This window comes from Psittacula echo (genome assembly GCF_963264785.1).
Source record: "Psittacula echo genome assembly, chromosome: 5".
Taxonomy (NCBI): domain Eukaryota; kingdom Metazoa; phylum Chordata; class Aves; order Psittaciformes; family Psittacidae; genus Psittacula; species Psittacula echo.
The window spans coordinates 57,745,403-57,760,191 of record NC_137739.1 but is presented as its reverse complement, the minus strand read 5'-3'; the positions used below and the strand labels follow the sequence as shown (position 1 = coordinate 57,760,191).

Below are 14,789 nucleotides of genomic sequence, written 5' to 3'. Positions count from 1 at the left end.
GGAAATTGTGAGATTGGTACCTCTGGATTTTTCATAGTCCAGGTATAAAGTGAATTAATATCACAGTAGAAGATCATTACTTCATGACGAATGGTTCACTGTACTGACAGCATTTCTTTATCTTAACTTTGCTGTGTAATCCTCATCACAGTTTGCAGGTATAATGGTTTTATCGAAACTTTTTCCTTGTGACAAATAAGCAACAGTCTTAATTGCTTAGTTTCAAATGTTTAGAAAACAGTTGGACAAGGAATAATGGAGAAAAGTAGCGAACATTTAAATTGAAAGTAGGAGTGTCTGATCTGACTGCTAACTCAATAATCACAGCCGCTATGGTTTGGAATTCATCTGCAAGCACCTTGCTAATATTTGCATTGGCAAAAGGAGAATCATCAAAAAGGTGGCCTTTCAAACTTGCCTTGTTATACACTCCTTCTTAAATACAGTGTATTTAAATAAATATGTAATATTTGAAAAGAAATAAATATGTAAATGTATGTTAATAAGGTGTAACCAAACTCCAGAACTTACAGTAAATGGGAATTAAAGGCCCACAAAATAAAACTCAGATCATTCCTGGCTTTTATTGGCAGAGTTTGCGGTTTTTGTTACAGACCTCCAAGAGAATACACGTCAGTGAAGATGGCTTAGTAGGGTCCTGTACAAACCAAAGGTCCTATAAAATGCTGCAGAGCACCTCTAATTTGCTGCATCCTGCATAAAATGATCCACTTCTGCACCTGCCAGCCTCTGCAGTCAGCAAAGAGAAATGCCATGACTCCAGTTATTTTCTTTCTGTTCTAGATACCTTGGTGTTTTCAGGGAGATCTCTGTGAAAGTTTTCCTCCTTGATCACTACAGAAGAGTATCTGATGTACCTGAGTAAGGAAGAAGAAACATTTGTCTCCTTCTCTTTGACAGCTACTAGTAATAATCTGTAAAACTATAAAGCATATAAAGTTATATATAAGCTATAAACATGAAGTTCCTATAACCACAAACCTGAGTTTATCCAGTGATCCCAGCTCAATTTCCTAGCATGACTACTGTAAATAAATGTTGAAAAATAATGAATTAAACTTAAAATTGATAGTAAAATTCTTTCAGATTTCTTAACTCAGTATTTTTAAATTTTTTCTTCTGCTAAAAAGACACCGTCTTACCATTGACATAATTGTAGCAGAAAATAAATTTGCTCTACTTTAAACTTGCTCCATTTGCCACACGTTCATAATGTTAAATTATAAAAAGGAAAGTCAAAACCAAAGCAGAATTGTATAGAAGAATAGTTAACCACAAATTTGTCATGAAGGCAAGTATCACATACAAAGTAGCCTATCCCACAAAGTTTTCATAGATGACAAAGTAAATCAGGGTATGGATAGATTTCCAAATAAACACCATTACCAATTAGAGTGGAGAATGCCATGAGCCTGGTACTACTCCCTGTAATTGGGGGGAAAACAAAAAAAAGATTTTTTTTTTTTTTTATTTCTTAATAATATATTATTAGGATAACTATAATAACTTGGGATATCTCTCCTTTCTCAGATTTCCATTTGTTTACATGCTTGGTAAGTCATACATGCTTTTTATGAGCTGAGAGTAGTGTCTAATACTGGTGAGAAAAGTTTTCTTGACAATGACGTAGAGTTAATGTTCATGCCTTACTTCTGCAGTCCCCACTTACAAAGACGTGTTAATGTCCTGCTAGAATAAATGAAGTTCTTCACATTAACGTATACTGCAGTACTTCACACCAACTCTCAAATTTTATTGACATGTTCCTTTAGTGGGGAAGAATTCTTAACATTTGCATTTTTAGTCAGAGAGTAATAAATTACATATTGGTTCCTGAACTGTGAGTGAACAAACCAGTTTGTGAAGGTGTATGAGGTCAGACTTACAACACTGTCATTTAAATTGACTTTGAAGTCAAACCAAAGTTTGACATTAGAGTGAGCAAATTACAAATTTGGAAGGACTTTCCATCTAAACAGAAGCACAAAAGTATTGTAGTTTAAAAGTTGTCTCTCTTTCCCCCTTCTTCCACACACCCCCCCATTTCTTCCTTTTTTCTCACAGCTAAAGCCCTGAGAAAGTACTGACCACTTTCTATCAACACTCATTTTATCACATTTTCTTGATTCTATTAATTGAAAGTGACTGCAGTCATTTCAGTGAATTTAAACGTTTGGAATATAGTACACATATCCATGTGTCCTTTTTCATGTCCATAAAATGTCGGTAAAGAGGAGTAGCTATATATTCTGTCCATCATTGTTACCATATTTCATCTTCATAGAACAAAATCTCCATAGTTTTCATCCCAAACAGGCAGTTTCAAAGTATGAAAATTACAGTATTCCATCTTGAGACACACTGTTCCAATCCCAATCACATAGAATCTTATTTATCTGTGTGATCAGTTGCTCAAAGACTATAGGGGTGGAAATATGGTTTTCACTCAAGAAATACACCATTTGAACAGAATCTGTCAATTGTGCTTTTCAAGAATGGTCGTGTTCAGCTTAGCACTCTGACTAGTATCCATCATGGACACTTCTCAGTTCTGCACAGAGCATGTTAAAGTTGTCAACACATACGTGTTTGAGTTGGATTTTCTGTAATAGTTTATACACCATCTTTGTTCTTTAAGGCATTGTAATCAGAATTACTTTTGTTATTTTTTTGTTACTTCCTTCTGCATATGAATCCTTTCAATACAGAGGAATATAAATACTAGACCCAGTGTACAGATTCTTCTTATTCCGCATGACATGTCCCCACCAAAGTGTAACTGTACTAATAAACTTAATATTTATACATGTATTTTTTTCAGTCATATATGTTAGCCATAATATGGCATTGTAAGCAGAAAATGTGTGTTTATGTGTAAAAGAACATTCTTGTTATGCTCAGTGGCCTGTTAGTGGCTTTAAATGTCCATTTCTTCTGTGGCTTATATTGGACAATGTTGCCCAGTCCATATTTCTGTCTCCTCACATTTCAGTAAAGTCTACTTCTCTGCTCCCTTAGCTTTTCAAAAGAGATGCACAGGCCTACTGCCTGTCTCAGTTAATGTCTCAGTTAATGTTTTTCATTAGGGTATACATAATGTGACATATTATACAATGTGTCATACTATACGTTTGTAATAATGCTTCTGACATATAGTACTCATGTAAGCATTCTGATTTATAGTTGAAATAAGTGGGGTCAGGATTTCACTGTAAGAGTATACTAATTTGTTTTAAGAATGCAAATTATTGTTTAAAAGTTCACCAAGTCTCCACCTGTGCAACAGAAATTGTTTAGTGATTTTTAGTTTGAACCTTCACAGACCACGGCACTTCAACTAGAATTAAAACCTTTGTTTCATACTTTAATGATGGAATGTAGTTTCTCCATGTGGCACCATAAATCTTAGACACAAGAACTCTTAAAAAAATTAATTTTAGATAGAAGAAAGAACTCTTCTCAAAATAGTGAAAAATGTTGGCTGAACAATAATTAAAAATAATTCTCCATGTGCTTGCTTTGGGAGTTCCTTATAGCTAAATCTTCTACACACAATCCCCAGGAATTTATACACACGCACATGTGTGTAAACAGATCCAGGCAACTGAGCTTAGAATTATACAAAGTAAATATAGATTGATCTCTACAAAGATAAATCATTTTGGGTTATTACAAGATTATCAGATGAAGTAGTCAGTATCTGTCAACATTTTTCTCTTTTGAGATAATGTAAAATCCTCAATTGAAAGTGATGATGCCATTATGTTTTCCAGAAGTACATAAATGATGGCAAGTGTTTGTCATCTACCTATTTTGTCCACCCTCCTGTGGTAAAGCAAGAAGGTTTACTTCCCAGGGCTTAATCTGGCTCAGAAGAAATCCATGGAATAAGGCGGGGAAGGGGCCAGATGTGGATGTATTGCACAGCAGCTCTCGGTAGTTTTATTTAATATTCAGGGTTAAGTCAGAGAATAAGAATTTATAGGGAAATTGTGACACTCAGCTATATTACATTTCTAAGCTTTTAAGTGACACAGTAACATTCAATATTTCTGGTTCTAGCAATGCCTAAAATTAGTTCTTGTATACGTAACTAGAATAGGGGTAATCTTCATTTCTAAGTAGCTAAAGCATCTCTTTAGATATACTGAATATATTACCAGATATGCTAGGTATAAGATATACAAAAATTTATTAAGGCCTATATCTGAATGTTGTGCATTCTGAGAATTCAAGAGCAAATTTGAAGGGATAATTGAAAAAAAAAAATCACATCTCATTTCAAGGGAACAGATAATATTAGGTAAAATGCTCAAGATTGACAAGGTTGAATGAAAAATGCAGGCACCAAATGACTATGCATATAATCGATTGCAGCTTCCACATATGTATATTTGTTATAGACATGTATAGCTGCTTACGTGTACCTATTTAATGCAAACATTGGAATACAATCTGTTCCTGTTTTACAGTGCTTTCCTATACGTGTATCAGAATGAGTCTTATAAAGATAAGATTAAATCTGACAAATTGAAGTAACAAATTTAACTCTTTGAGAGACAGAGATTAAAATATTTGTCTTTTATCTGAAGAACATTTGGAAATATTTCCACGAATGAAAGCCCAGAAGATAGATTGATATTTTTGTTTTTCTGATTTCCTTTTTAGATAATCAAATCCTTATTTTAATTAACTTGTTCATATAAATACAGCAGGATTGTTTTATTTTTTAAATAACTCTTTACTGAATATGCCAACAAGATAATATATAGTGTATAGTGAGGTTTTGAAGTTAACAATGCGTGCAACATGGCAGATTGCAGAAAACAGATAACGCAGACTTCAAACCATCTATTTTTCCATGTTAAAGATATAAAATATATCAAACACAGAACAGAATCAAGTGCACATATCTCAGTTAAATTCAATTTTATGAAAGATCATCTTCAGGTATTTGGGACCAAGTGAAGATAACATTTTTTTTTAGAAGCTTATCTGCATCAGAATTCAGCTCTCATGAGGCACATTTCCACAGAGCCCCAGTATAATATAATAAAAGCTTGCCAAATCTCTTTCGTACTAGTTTTCCAGATGGACCACTAGCCAGCATCCTTTTAAAGAGCAAGACATTGTTTGCTGCACAAAAGTTTAATGCCTAATGCTTCAATATTGCCTGTAGTATCATTTGGGATACAATATGCCCTGTTCAGTACAGTTCAGGGAAGGAGTGGTCATCAGCTTCCTAGGATTACCTCTGTGTTTAGAAGAGAGCATCAGGCAAGATTTGATGAGGTTCAGAGCCAGTAAATTTTGGTTTTGGCACTCATTTCTATTTTGTTTTTCCACTGAGCTGGAAAAATAAGTCATAAGTAAAACCATCATTCTCACGTTCTAAAGAAAAAAAACTTTAATATCTCCATGTTAAATTTAAGGTGAAGAAGTACTATAAATGGAGAACTCAATGGGAATTAACCACTTCACTGTCAAAAGCTGAGACTGAACTTTCACTTTAATATAATTAATAAAGTGCCTTATATAGACCCTTAAAACCGTAACACCACCATAATATGCATAAAGTTCTTTTGTTTGCAAAATTAAAATTAATGTATTTCTTAGAGGGAGAAATTTTCTCTTATGGAAAAGGACTGCCAGAAAAATACAGCTGAGCTATTTTAGTAGCAAACAGCATATAAAACAGCTACTTAATTTTTGTGTTTTGCTTGACATTCATCATAGTCTTTTATTGGCTTACAGGGAAAACTGCTAATAACTTTTCTGCCCAAAATAACCTAATCCCTAAATATTCTTATGAATAAATTCAATAATAATGTCTCCAATACGAATGTGTTACCACAAAGTCCATGCATTTGTCAGGTGTCCACTTCTGCCAGCAAAGCTACATGCAAGGAACACTTGTTACAGTGACAGAGTCTGTGAAAACGAGGACCAGTTTGCAAATAAGGCTTCAGAAGGAACCCAAGGACTTGGCAAAGCATATCACAACACATTAGTTGTGATATTGCTTTAACATAATTTCACTTAAACTTTTAGTTTATTCCACTCACCAATCCTTTCTGTACATTTATGCCAGCTATTAACGGTATACAACAGAAGATGGGTGAGATTGTCTGTAAACCACTCATTTTCCTCCAGAGCCAATGAACCTGTTCAATTCAGGACCTGGAAATGAACATCTGGATAAGTTGTATATCCACATATTTGTGACTGCTTCTCTATAGCCTTTAGTTAGTATCTTTGGTCAGATATTGGCACCAAGGGAAAATGATCCTATTTTTATGAAGACTAAGCAAAACCCTACCATTCTTAAACTTTATATCACCAAAACATCATTGCCCATTTTTAATTCTGACTTGTTCCAAATACTTTACCTAGTGAAAATTGCCCATTATGTGTTTATCTAGTTGTGAACTGAAATGAAGTCTCAGCTGTTTGTGTGGCTGACACTTTGAAAAGTCCTGGACTCTACTGCAGGTTGAAATACACTAACCATTTCACAGGTGGATAGCAATTAGAATTGGGAGAAACATTCTTCAAATGAAACATATGACCTTTCAGTTGACTATGGCTGTAAAATTTTTAGATAATAGTTCCAGCTCTAGATACAAATTTTGGTATAAGTGGTTTGCTACTTTTTTTCAAATGAGTATTTATAGGAGAGAGTATCCCATGCCAATATATATATAATTCTTCATACTGAAAAGAAGCATAAACTACACTACCTTTAATATTATTTTGATTTTTGATCTAAGTGAGTAATAGTCCACAGAGAGATATATATGTTTCATCACCTGAGATCAAAAAGAACAGTTCGTGGAAGCCTTCTGTTTTCACCCTGTTAGGACAGTAACCACATTTGTCATCAGTTTGGGCTTGTGGATCATTCACCTGCAGTATGGCTGAACTCCCTGAATAAGTCATTTGCTACAACTAAGGCGTCTAGCTCATTTTGAAACTATGGTATCCTGAGGACTAGAAAAAAGATGGTCATAAAGGAGGACAAAGATTCCTCCAGCACTAGTCATTGAAGTATGAAATTCTAGTAAGCACATACTTTCAAAGGATGTCTTTTGAAATCAAACATACAGATAGTTATTTCAGTGAAATTAAATACTACATCCACACCCAATGAAAATTTCTGGCTCTATTTAATTTCAAACAAACTCCAGCATGCAATGGAAGCACGCATAAGCACAACTATTTGCTGCTTGCCTTGCAGGCTTTGGCACCTAAAACATACAAAACAAAAGTATCAACCTTCTCATCACAATCTTCAGTAGGTCACAGAAAAAAAATGCTTTGCATAGATGTTTCTACCTAGAATTAGCCCATTTGAAATCATATGGCAGCCTTTTATTTAGCAACATTTCAGTGATTTTATTATTACAGTAGCCATACAGGTTTTCTAAAATACCTGTAATAGCTGGAAAAAATAGCAAATATACAGAATATAGAGTGGAATTTCAAAATGTGATTATAAAAGGTGTTGGGGGAAGGATGTTGCTTCTTACACAATGATTGTACTTTGCCATCAATCATAACTGGATTCGTTTTGCCAATGCAGAAAATGAGTACTGTCATAGAAACTGAACACTCATAGACTGCTGGGTTTCAAGAGTGGGTTGAGAGAAAGGAGCAAAGGAAAGGATTAAAACCCTCTCTCCCAACATAAGCAGCCTCATAAAGTTAAATGTCAAAGCATTTCACAGTTAAAGTGCTTCAGCCTTTACTTCCAATCCACTTCTAACAACTTCTCTTTGTCCCTAGTTGGTCACTGTAAAAAGTCTTCTCTTTGATTCCCTCAGGAAAGTTTTCTCTCTTTTCTCTTTGTTGTGAACTTTTGCTTGTCCACAAGCAAAAAAGTGAGCTGCATTAAAAAAATAAACTGAAAGAAATAAAGAATTAGATTTCACCACTGAGCTGGCAAGAAAAAGAGAGTTCTTGGCAGTCACAGAGTCAATGGAGCGGCTTGAACATTATATAATTTTGAGAGCAGCAGCATGGTTTTAATACAAGCATGATGTTTCACATAGTGTGTGAAAAGCTCGGGGACTCAGAAGGTATTCCAGCCAAAGAATCTGAGGGAACAAAAAAGCAAATTCTAAGCCCACCTACTGCTTATAAAACACAGATTATTGTGGAAAACTTCCAAAAGCTGAAGATAAAAGAAAGGAAATTCAGAGGGACAGTGTGTATTTGTGTTCTCAAAATTCCTCAGCTAATAGAATACTTAGTTAATGTCCGTCTCTGTATGCCTCTGAAAAAGGGAAGAAAAACCAAACAAACAAACAGAATTTACACATTATTTTCCCTGCTGAACATATTTCAGTTCATAACAGGCTTGGAGGCTTCTCCAATAATAAATAAGTTTTAAAAGATCTTTCTTTTTTTCTCTGTTTGTTCATTGTTTGGTTTTGGATATTTTTCCCTGCTTCTCCAAACTAAAATCCAATTCTTAAATGAAATAAATAGGGCTTGAACCATAAAAGTCAACAGAAACATTTCCATTGGCATCATTTTTTGCACCATGTTTTTAGCAATTTACACTTTTAGACTCCAAACTCTACATGAATACTGCAGAGCTGGGGGCACTCAGAATTTCACACATTCAGGCTTTACCTGAACATGCTGTGTCAACAAATGCTGCTCTATTAAAGAGAGGTGCAACTTAATGACAGCTATCTGATACATACTGATAACCTTCATCTCCCACTGAGAAGGGTCAGAGACTGCCTAAAGCTTCTTAATCATAATGAAAAGCAGGAACAGTTTCTATCTTAAAGGTATATAGTGTTGGGGGAGATTTTCTGAGTAGCTTTTGTAAATAGGAATCAAGGTCACTTTGAGTTTGACACTGAGCTCTGTCTACCTTTCATATTCCAAGTATATTGGGAAAAAAATAATCAAACAAGAACATAATCTTTTTGGTAGCACTCAGAACTCCAGTTTTCTGTTGGAGGTAGGAAATGCACAACTGACAAAGGGGAACAGAAGTATTTCCAACTGTCTGATGCTCAACAGTAACTGCTGGGTTCAAGTCAGAAGGGTTGCACCCATTTTATCTGAATTGCTTTTTTCTGTTCCTAGTGACCCTGTTTTAATATGCACTTATTTTCCTGTACTACAGGACACCTAGAAACTTTACATCCTTCAGACAGCTTTGACAGCAAAGTGGTTAATGTTTGAAGAATGAGTCATTCTTTCTTTTGCCATGACATTGGGTTCTTATTGTACAACCCTGTACAGTACTTAGCAATATTTTTTATAGATTTAAAAAGCAAAGAGTTACAAAACCATTTGCAATTAACTTGAAATAGAAAAGATAGCACTTTTTTTTAAATCCCATTATATAGTACACAGTATAAATTACAGAGTATTCAAATGCATAAATGCATCTTTGTAACATTTATCAAATGTAATTTTCTCATTGTTGTTTGGGGGGTTATTTTTCCCAGAGTTTTTTCTCTTTGTCCTAGACACCCCCATCTCCCTTCACTATCACGTATGACAGTGCTCCAGGTCTGAGACATTGCTGTTGCAGTATCGCATATTGTTGGGGATGTGGCAGTCTGTGTAGTTAATGCCCCCGTTTGGGGTATAAATGGGCTGCAGTCTGAAATCTCCTTTAAGGAGCTGATCATTATTTAAGGAGACAATCTGGAAGCTGGTTTCCGTCATCTCCAGGATGGAGTTGTCCTTCTTGGTCCCTGCCTCGCAGTAGTCATCTTTCCGACGGCCCCGGTTGTATTTCCACTTCTGGGAGGTGTAACGCCCTTTTTTGTGCATATGCCAGCAAAAAATGCTGAGCAGGACCACAAGGACAAATATCACTGCACCCCCAATCAACCCTGCCAGCAGAAATGGGGAGCCCAGGTTCTGAGAAGTCGTCTGCTCATGGCTGGAGGGGATGTTGCTGCCATTGCTCAAAAAGGAAGCCTTGGTTGTGGCTTCTGAACAGACAGTGTCTTCTCCAGTTTGGTAATTGTTATAAGTATCCAGCGGAACCAAACAAATCCGATAGGTGGATTTGGGCTCCAGATTTACCAAACTTAAGTGTTGTTTCTCACCACTAACTATACGTTCCTGAACAATTCCTCCTACCAGACTATGGCCCATTTTAACCCATGTGAGTTTATATGCCATCACAGTAAAAAGAGACATCCAGTTAACTTGGATGCAAGTATCATTCACAAAATGGATGGAGAGTTGAATCCTTTCAGATATAGGAGGTGTCACCCTTTCTCTGTTCTCCCTGTCAGGCACAGTGGGGAACGTGGCTATGGTGGGAGTGAGAGAACTGTATCTGCTACCTGGGGAAGGAAATGATGAGGTGGGAGCTAATGTAGTTGACATGGCTGTAGCTGGGACAGAGGTGATGATAAGTGGCAGACCAGGGGTGGTGGTGGGGCATGACAGCATATTCATATTGAGCTCCCTGACTGCCATACCTCGGACCTGCTCTGGTCCCTGGCACATAAAACCCCGTACATTGATGGAAGAAGGAATAAATTTGAGCCATTCAGTGACCCACTTAATACTGCAGTCACACAACCAGGGATTATTCCTTACAGTGAGTTGCCTCAGGTTGTGGAGATTATCAAATACCCCCTTTACCAACATCCGAAGTTGATTGTTGGAAATATCAAGACGTTCCAGCTTGTGGAGATTTGAAAAGGCTGTAAGTGGTATATGAGTTATCTGGTTGTCCTGCAAGTAGAGCCTTAGCAGATGTGTACCTGGAAGATCAGGAGGAGGATAGGTCAGTGAATTCCGCACTATTGAGAATTCCTTGAGCTTGGAGAGGTGGCTGAAGGTACCTTCAGCTATGCCTTTATTAGTAAGAAGATTGCCGTCCACTATCAGACGCTCCAGACTTGTAAGATTCTGGAAGGCCAGGTCTGAAATGACAGCAATTCGGTTTTCATCTACTCGAAGTTCTTGTAAGTCCACTGGAAGGCCTACTGGTACACTGCTTAAGTGATTCTTGGACAAGAACAGAAGCTTGAGGCTAATAGCTTCCTGGAATGCCCCATCCTCAACACCAACAGTGGAAATGGAGTTGTCATCCAGGTGCAGCTCTTCCAGCTTCAAAAGCTGAGCAAGGGCAGCCCGAGAAATGGTCTGAATGTTGTTTTCCTGCAGGTGGAGAACCCTGACATTCTTGGGCAGGTTCATGGGGAATTCATCCAATTGGTTGCCATACAGGTAGACTGTGTGCACAGACTGGACATTGTGCAACTCTGCAGGAAATCCAGCATTATTAATTTGGTTATTATGGAGGTAGAGGACGGTTACACCCTCTGGTATCCCAAGAGGCACTGAGGTCAAGCTTCGCTCATTACAGTAGACAAAGTTTCGATCACAGCGGCACACTTTTGGGCAGGCCAAAGTTTTGGAGACCTGCATGTACAGCCCCAGGGAAAAGATAAGCCATGATTTCATGAGAACAGCCCAATCTCTGGGCCACGTTCTAGTCCACAAACCCATTTCTAATTTAAAGAAATAAAGTACCAAAGTGTTAAAGAGCGGATAACAATAATGAAGCACACGTAGCAAAATCTCAGGTCATTAAAATTGGCTTCTATTCATGTCTAGTGTTCAGGCCAGAGTTAAAGTCTTGGAGATTAAGTACAAAATAATCCTTTTATAATTGGTCTACCTCCTACTTTTGATAAGAAAGCCACAGTCTCATTAGCCAGGGTTACAAAGTTTGTTGCCTTCCTCCATGTGTGCTGAAACAAACAATAGCTGTGTGTTTGTGGGTGAGAAACAGATTAATTTAAAGCTACCAAAAGTCTTCTGTGTATGAGTTGCTTAGAGGGATACTTCCTTTCAGTGAAGTCTGTTGGTGCTAGACTCAGCCTTCTGAAGTCAGAAAAGTCTTCATATCAGCTATCTGCCAGATCTGGCCTGCCTGTAAAAGAAAAAAAGGAAAGAAAAAGCTGAATAGCATGAAATGTTTACAAGGGAAGATCAAGCCCATTGGAAGACTATTCTAAAGCTGTGCTCTTTATGTGTTTCTGGAAAAAAAAAAAAAAAAGCATTAATATTAAACATTAGCTTAACATTACTGTTAAATAGTCTTGAAATATATTTGATGTAAAGTCATTGCAGTGATTGAAGGACTTTCAGTGAAGACTAGATTTATCACTTCTGTTTGCATATTGTGTCTCCAGTCTTTGCTCTTTCACAGTCTGTTTCAAATCCTAAAACTAAAACCTTTCACAAACCTAAAATTAAACCATTTAAGTGGACATTTTTGTTCATTTTTCTTTTGCAGAACCACTGACTTCAATGAATGCTATTCACTGATGTCTGACAGAGTAGACTCTGGACTGTATTATTTAATCATACTCTATGGTTTTGTTTTTTTTTTTTTTCATTTCCTATCAGACTCTGGAATGTTCTTAATCTATTACTGTAATGCCATTCTCTATATTCTCTGTCTTAATGCACACTGTCAGATTATTGCACCTCACTACAGTGAATTAGGTTCTTATGAGAAGAGTCTTTTAAATAAGTACAGTAATCCACAAATACAAGATACCTTGCTGTAAGGCATGCATTTGCTAAAACAATTATCTTGATATTGTTTCTGATGTGAACTGTGCTGTCAACAGACTTCAGCATCAGCTTTGCACTAAACAAAACAAGCCCACATCTGCTAAATTACTGGTTTAGGACACCGGCTCAAACCACAGCAGTTTTGCAGTAGAGCACTTTTTTCAAACCATAAAGGTTGAATGCTTCTTTTAAGTCTGCTACACAGTTGTCTGTGAATGGCTACATAAGCAAATTTGTACAGATGAGTTCTTTAACGTATATTTTCATCTAAATGCATTTTTTATCTTTTATGTTCCCAGCTACTATTTATTATTCAGATCTATACCCGAATAAATCCACTCTCTAAAACATGCAATGAAAGGTACTGTATCATATGATGCTATCTTGTTATGTGTTGTTTCCAACGACTGAAAAAAAAGTGTTGCATTTTACATGCTTTAACTTAATGAAGGATATAAACCTTGACAAGTACCAAGCATTTGTAGATCACAGCATCATAGAATGGTTAGGGTTGGAAAGGACCATAAGATCACCTAGGTCCAAATCCTTGCTATGGACAGAGACACCTCACACTAGACCATGTCACTCAAGGCCCTGTCCAAACACTGCCAGGGACGGAGCATTCACAACCCATTCCACTGCCTCACAACCCTCACAGTAAATAAATTTTTCCCTATATCTAATTTAAATTTCCTCCATTTAAGATCTCAGGGTCTTGAATTGCAGTTACATAAGCATAGTGTTTTTCCAGTTTTTGTTTACCCAGATTAAATCTCATTAGCTGGGATTTCAGGAAAATAGAATTTCAGTGAACAGAAACCATGTTTACAAATCCTTTCACTTTATTTAAGCAGTTTAAGCACTATTCATGTAATTCAGAAAGAAATGTAGTTCAGAAGTACGTGAAAGTTTGTTCTTCTGCTGTACAGTTTATAACATGTCCCAGACACTGCTTTTCAGAATCTCATGGACTGACAGGTTCGAAGTCTCAACTGTTATAACCCTACAATCTTGCACTTGCAGATTAGTATAATTATCTGGAGCATCATTAAGTTTCATCCTCATGGCTAGAACAGCTGGAGATAAGAAGTGAGACTCTGAAAAATCCTGTATCTTATCACTATGAATTAAAATGGTAAATGCATGCATACGGTAATGCAGGCTATACTGTGTATTGTCCTTTTCTAGAAACAGTAAGATTAGCTACCACACTGTTCAAGGTTTTCTCTCTCACATATTTCAGTCAGGAGTAGCTTCTTTTCAATTACGTAAGATGACGTGATACTGTACAGAAACTCTAACAGGATTACAGTGTAACATGAGCCTAAGTGTGACAATTTATCTGCCTTTAATATGGCCTGGCTCCCATCTAGATCATACTGCTCTGATCTGTCATGACACTGTCTTTTTAAAATGAGAAAGGACATGCAGAGCCTCCTCTGAGATGCTTAGGACCACACAGAGTAATAATAGTGGTTCTCTCACTCCCTTGCATCATCAGAGACCCCTAATAGGGCCAATACCCTGCACTGAGCTCTATTTTGACTGCAAGTCTGATTGATGATTAGGTTTTATTTGACTCCCGGGTATGACAGAAAACCCAGCTGAGGATGTGCAGCCGCAGGAAGTTGCTGCTCCTGGTTTGCTGGGAATCTCCTATGGAGGAAATGTAATATTAAAACTGATTTATGCATTCACCTTATTCTAGGATAATGGCCAGACTACTTCTCACTTAGGTAAATATGACACTTCTCACTTAGGTAAAAGATTTCAGTAATGATTCTAGCACACTGGGTCAAACACACAGCAGCTTAAAAGATCTTTGACTGGATAGTCACTTAAGCATATTAGCACTTTGGAAGCTAGCACTCTGTAGTTTATCTCTTTTTTCTTATTACATGCATTTGCCCTTAGAAATCTGTCAAAACTTTCCTACAGTTTTCTCCCCTCACAGTGAGAAAGGGAGTCCTTTTATTAACGTCAGTATCCTAATCTTCAACTATCAGCCCCTAATAAACAGGTACTATAAAACTCAGAAAATATGCATTGGTAGATACTGTTGATTGTATTAAGCAAGAGCACAAGGACAACTCTAATTGGATATTTATGGCTTCAGGGTTGAATGTGGTGTGCCAGAGGGAAGGAATGAGGAAACAAGGATATAACTGAATGCGTTTTAATATTTT

General features: G+C 36.7%; 1 protein-coding gene across 1 annotated transcript; it reads right to left on the bottom strand.

Moving 5' to 3' along the window:
* Window positions 1-9,537: 9,537 nt before the first annotated feature.
* On the bottom strand, window positions 9,538-11,526 carry FLRT2 (fibronectin leucine rich transmembrane protein 2; the record flags this gene model as incomplete). Its single annotated transcript, XM_080619500.1, has 1 exon — window positions 9,538-11,526. The coding sequence occupies one exon, from the start codon at window positions 11,524-11,526 to the stop codon at window positions 9,538-9,540; it is 1,989 nt and encodes a 662-aa protein (XP_080475626.1).
* Between the last annotated feature and the right edge of the window lie 3,263 nt (window positions 11,527-14,789).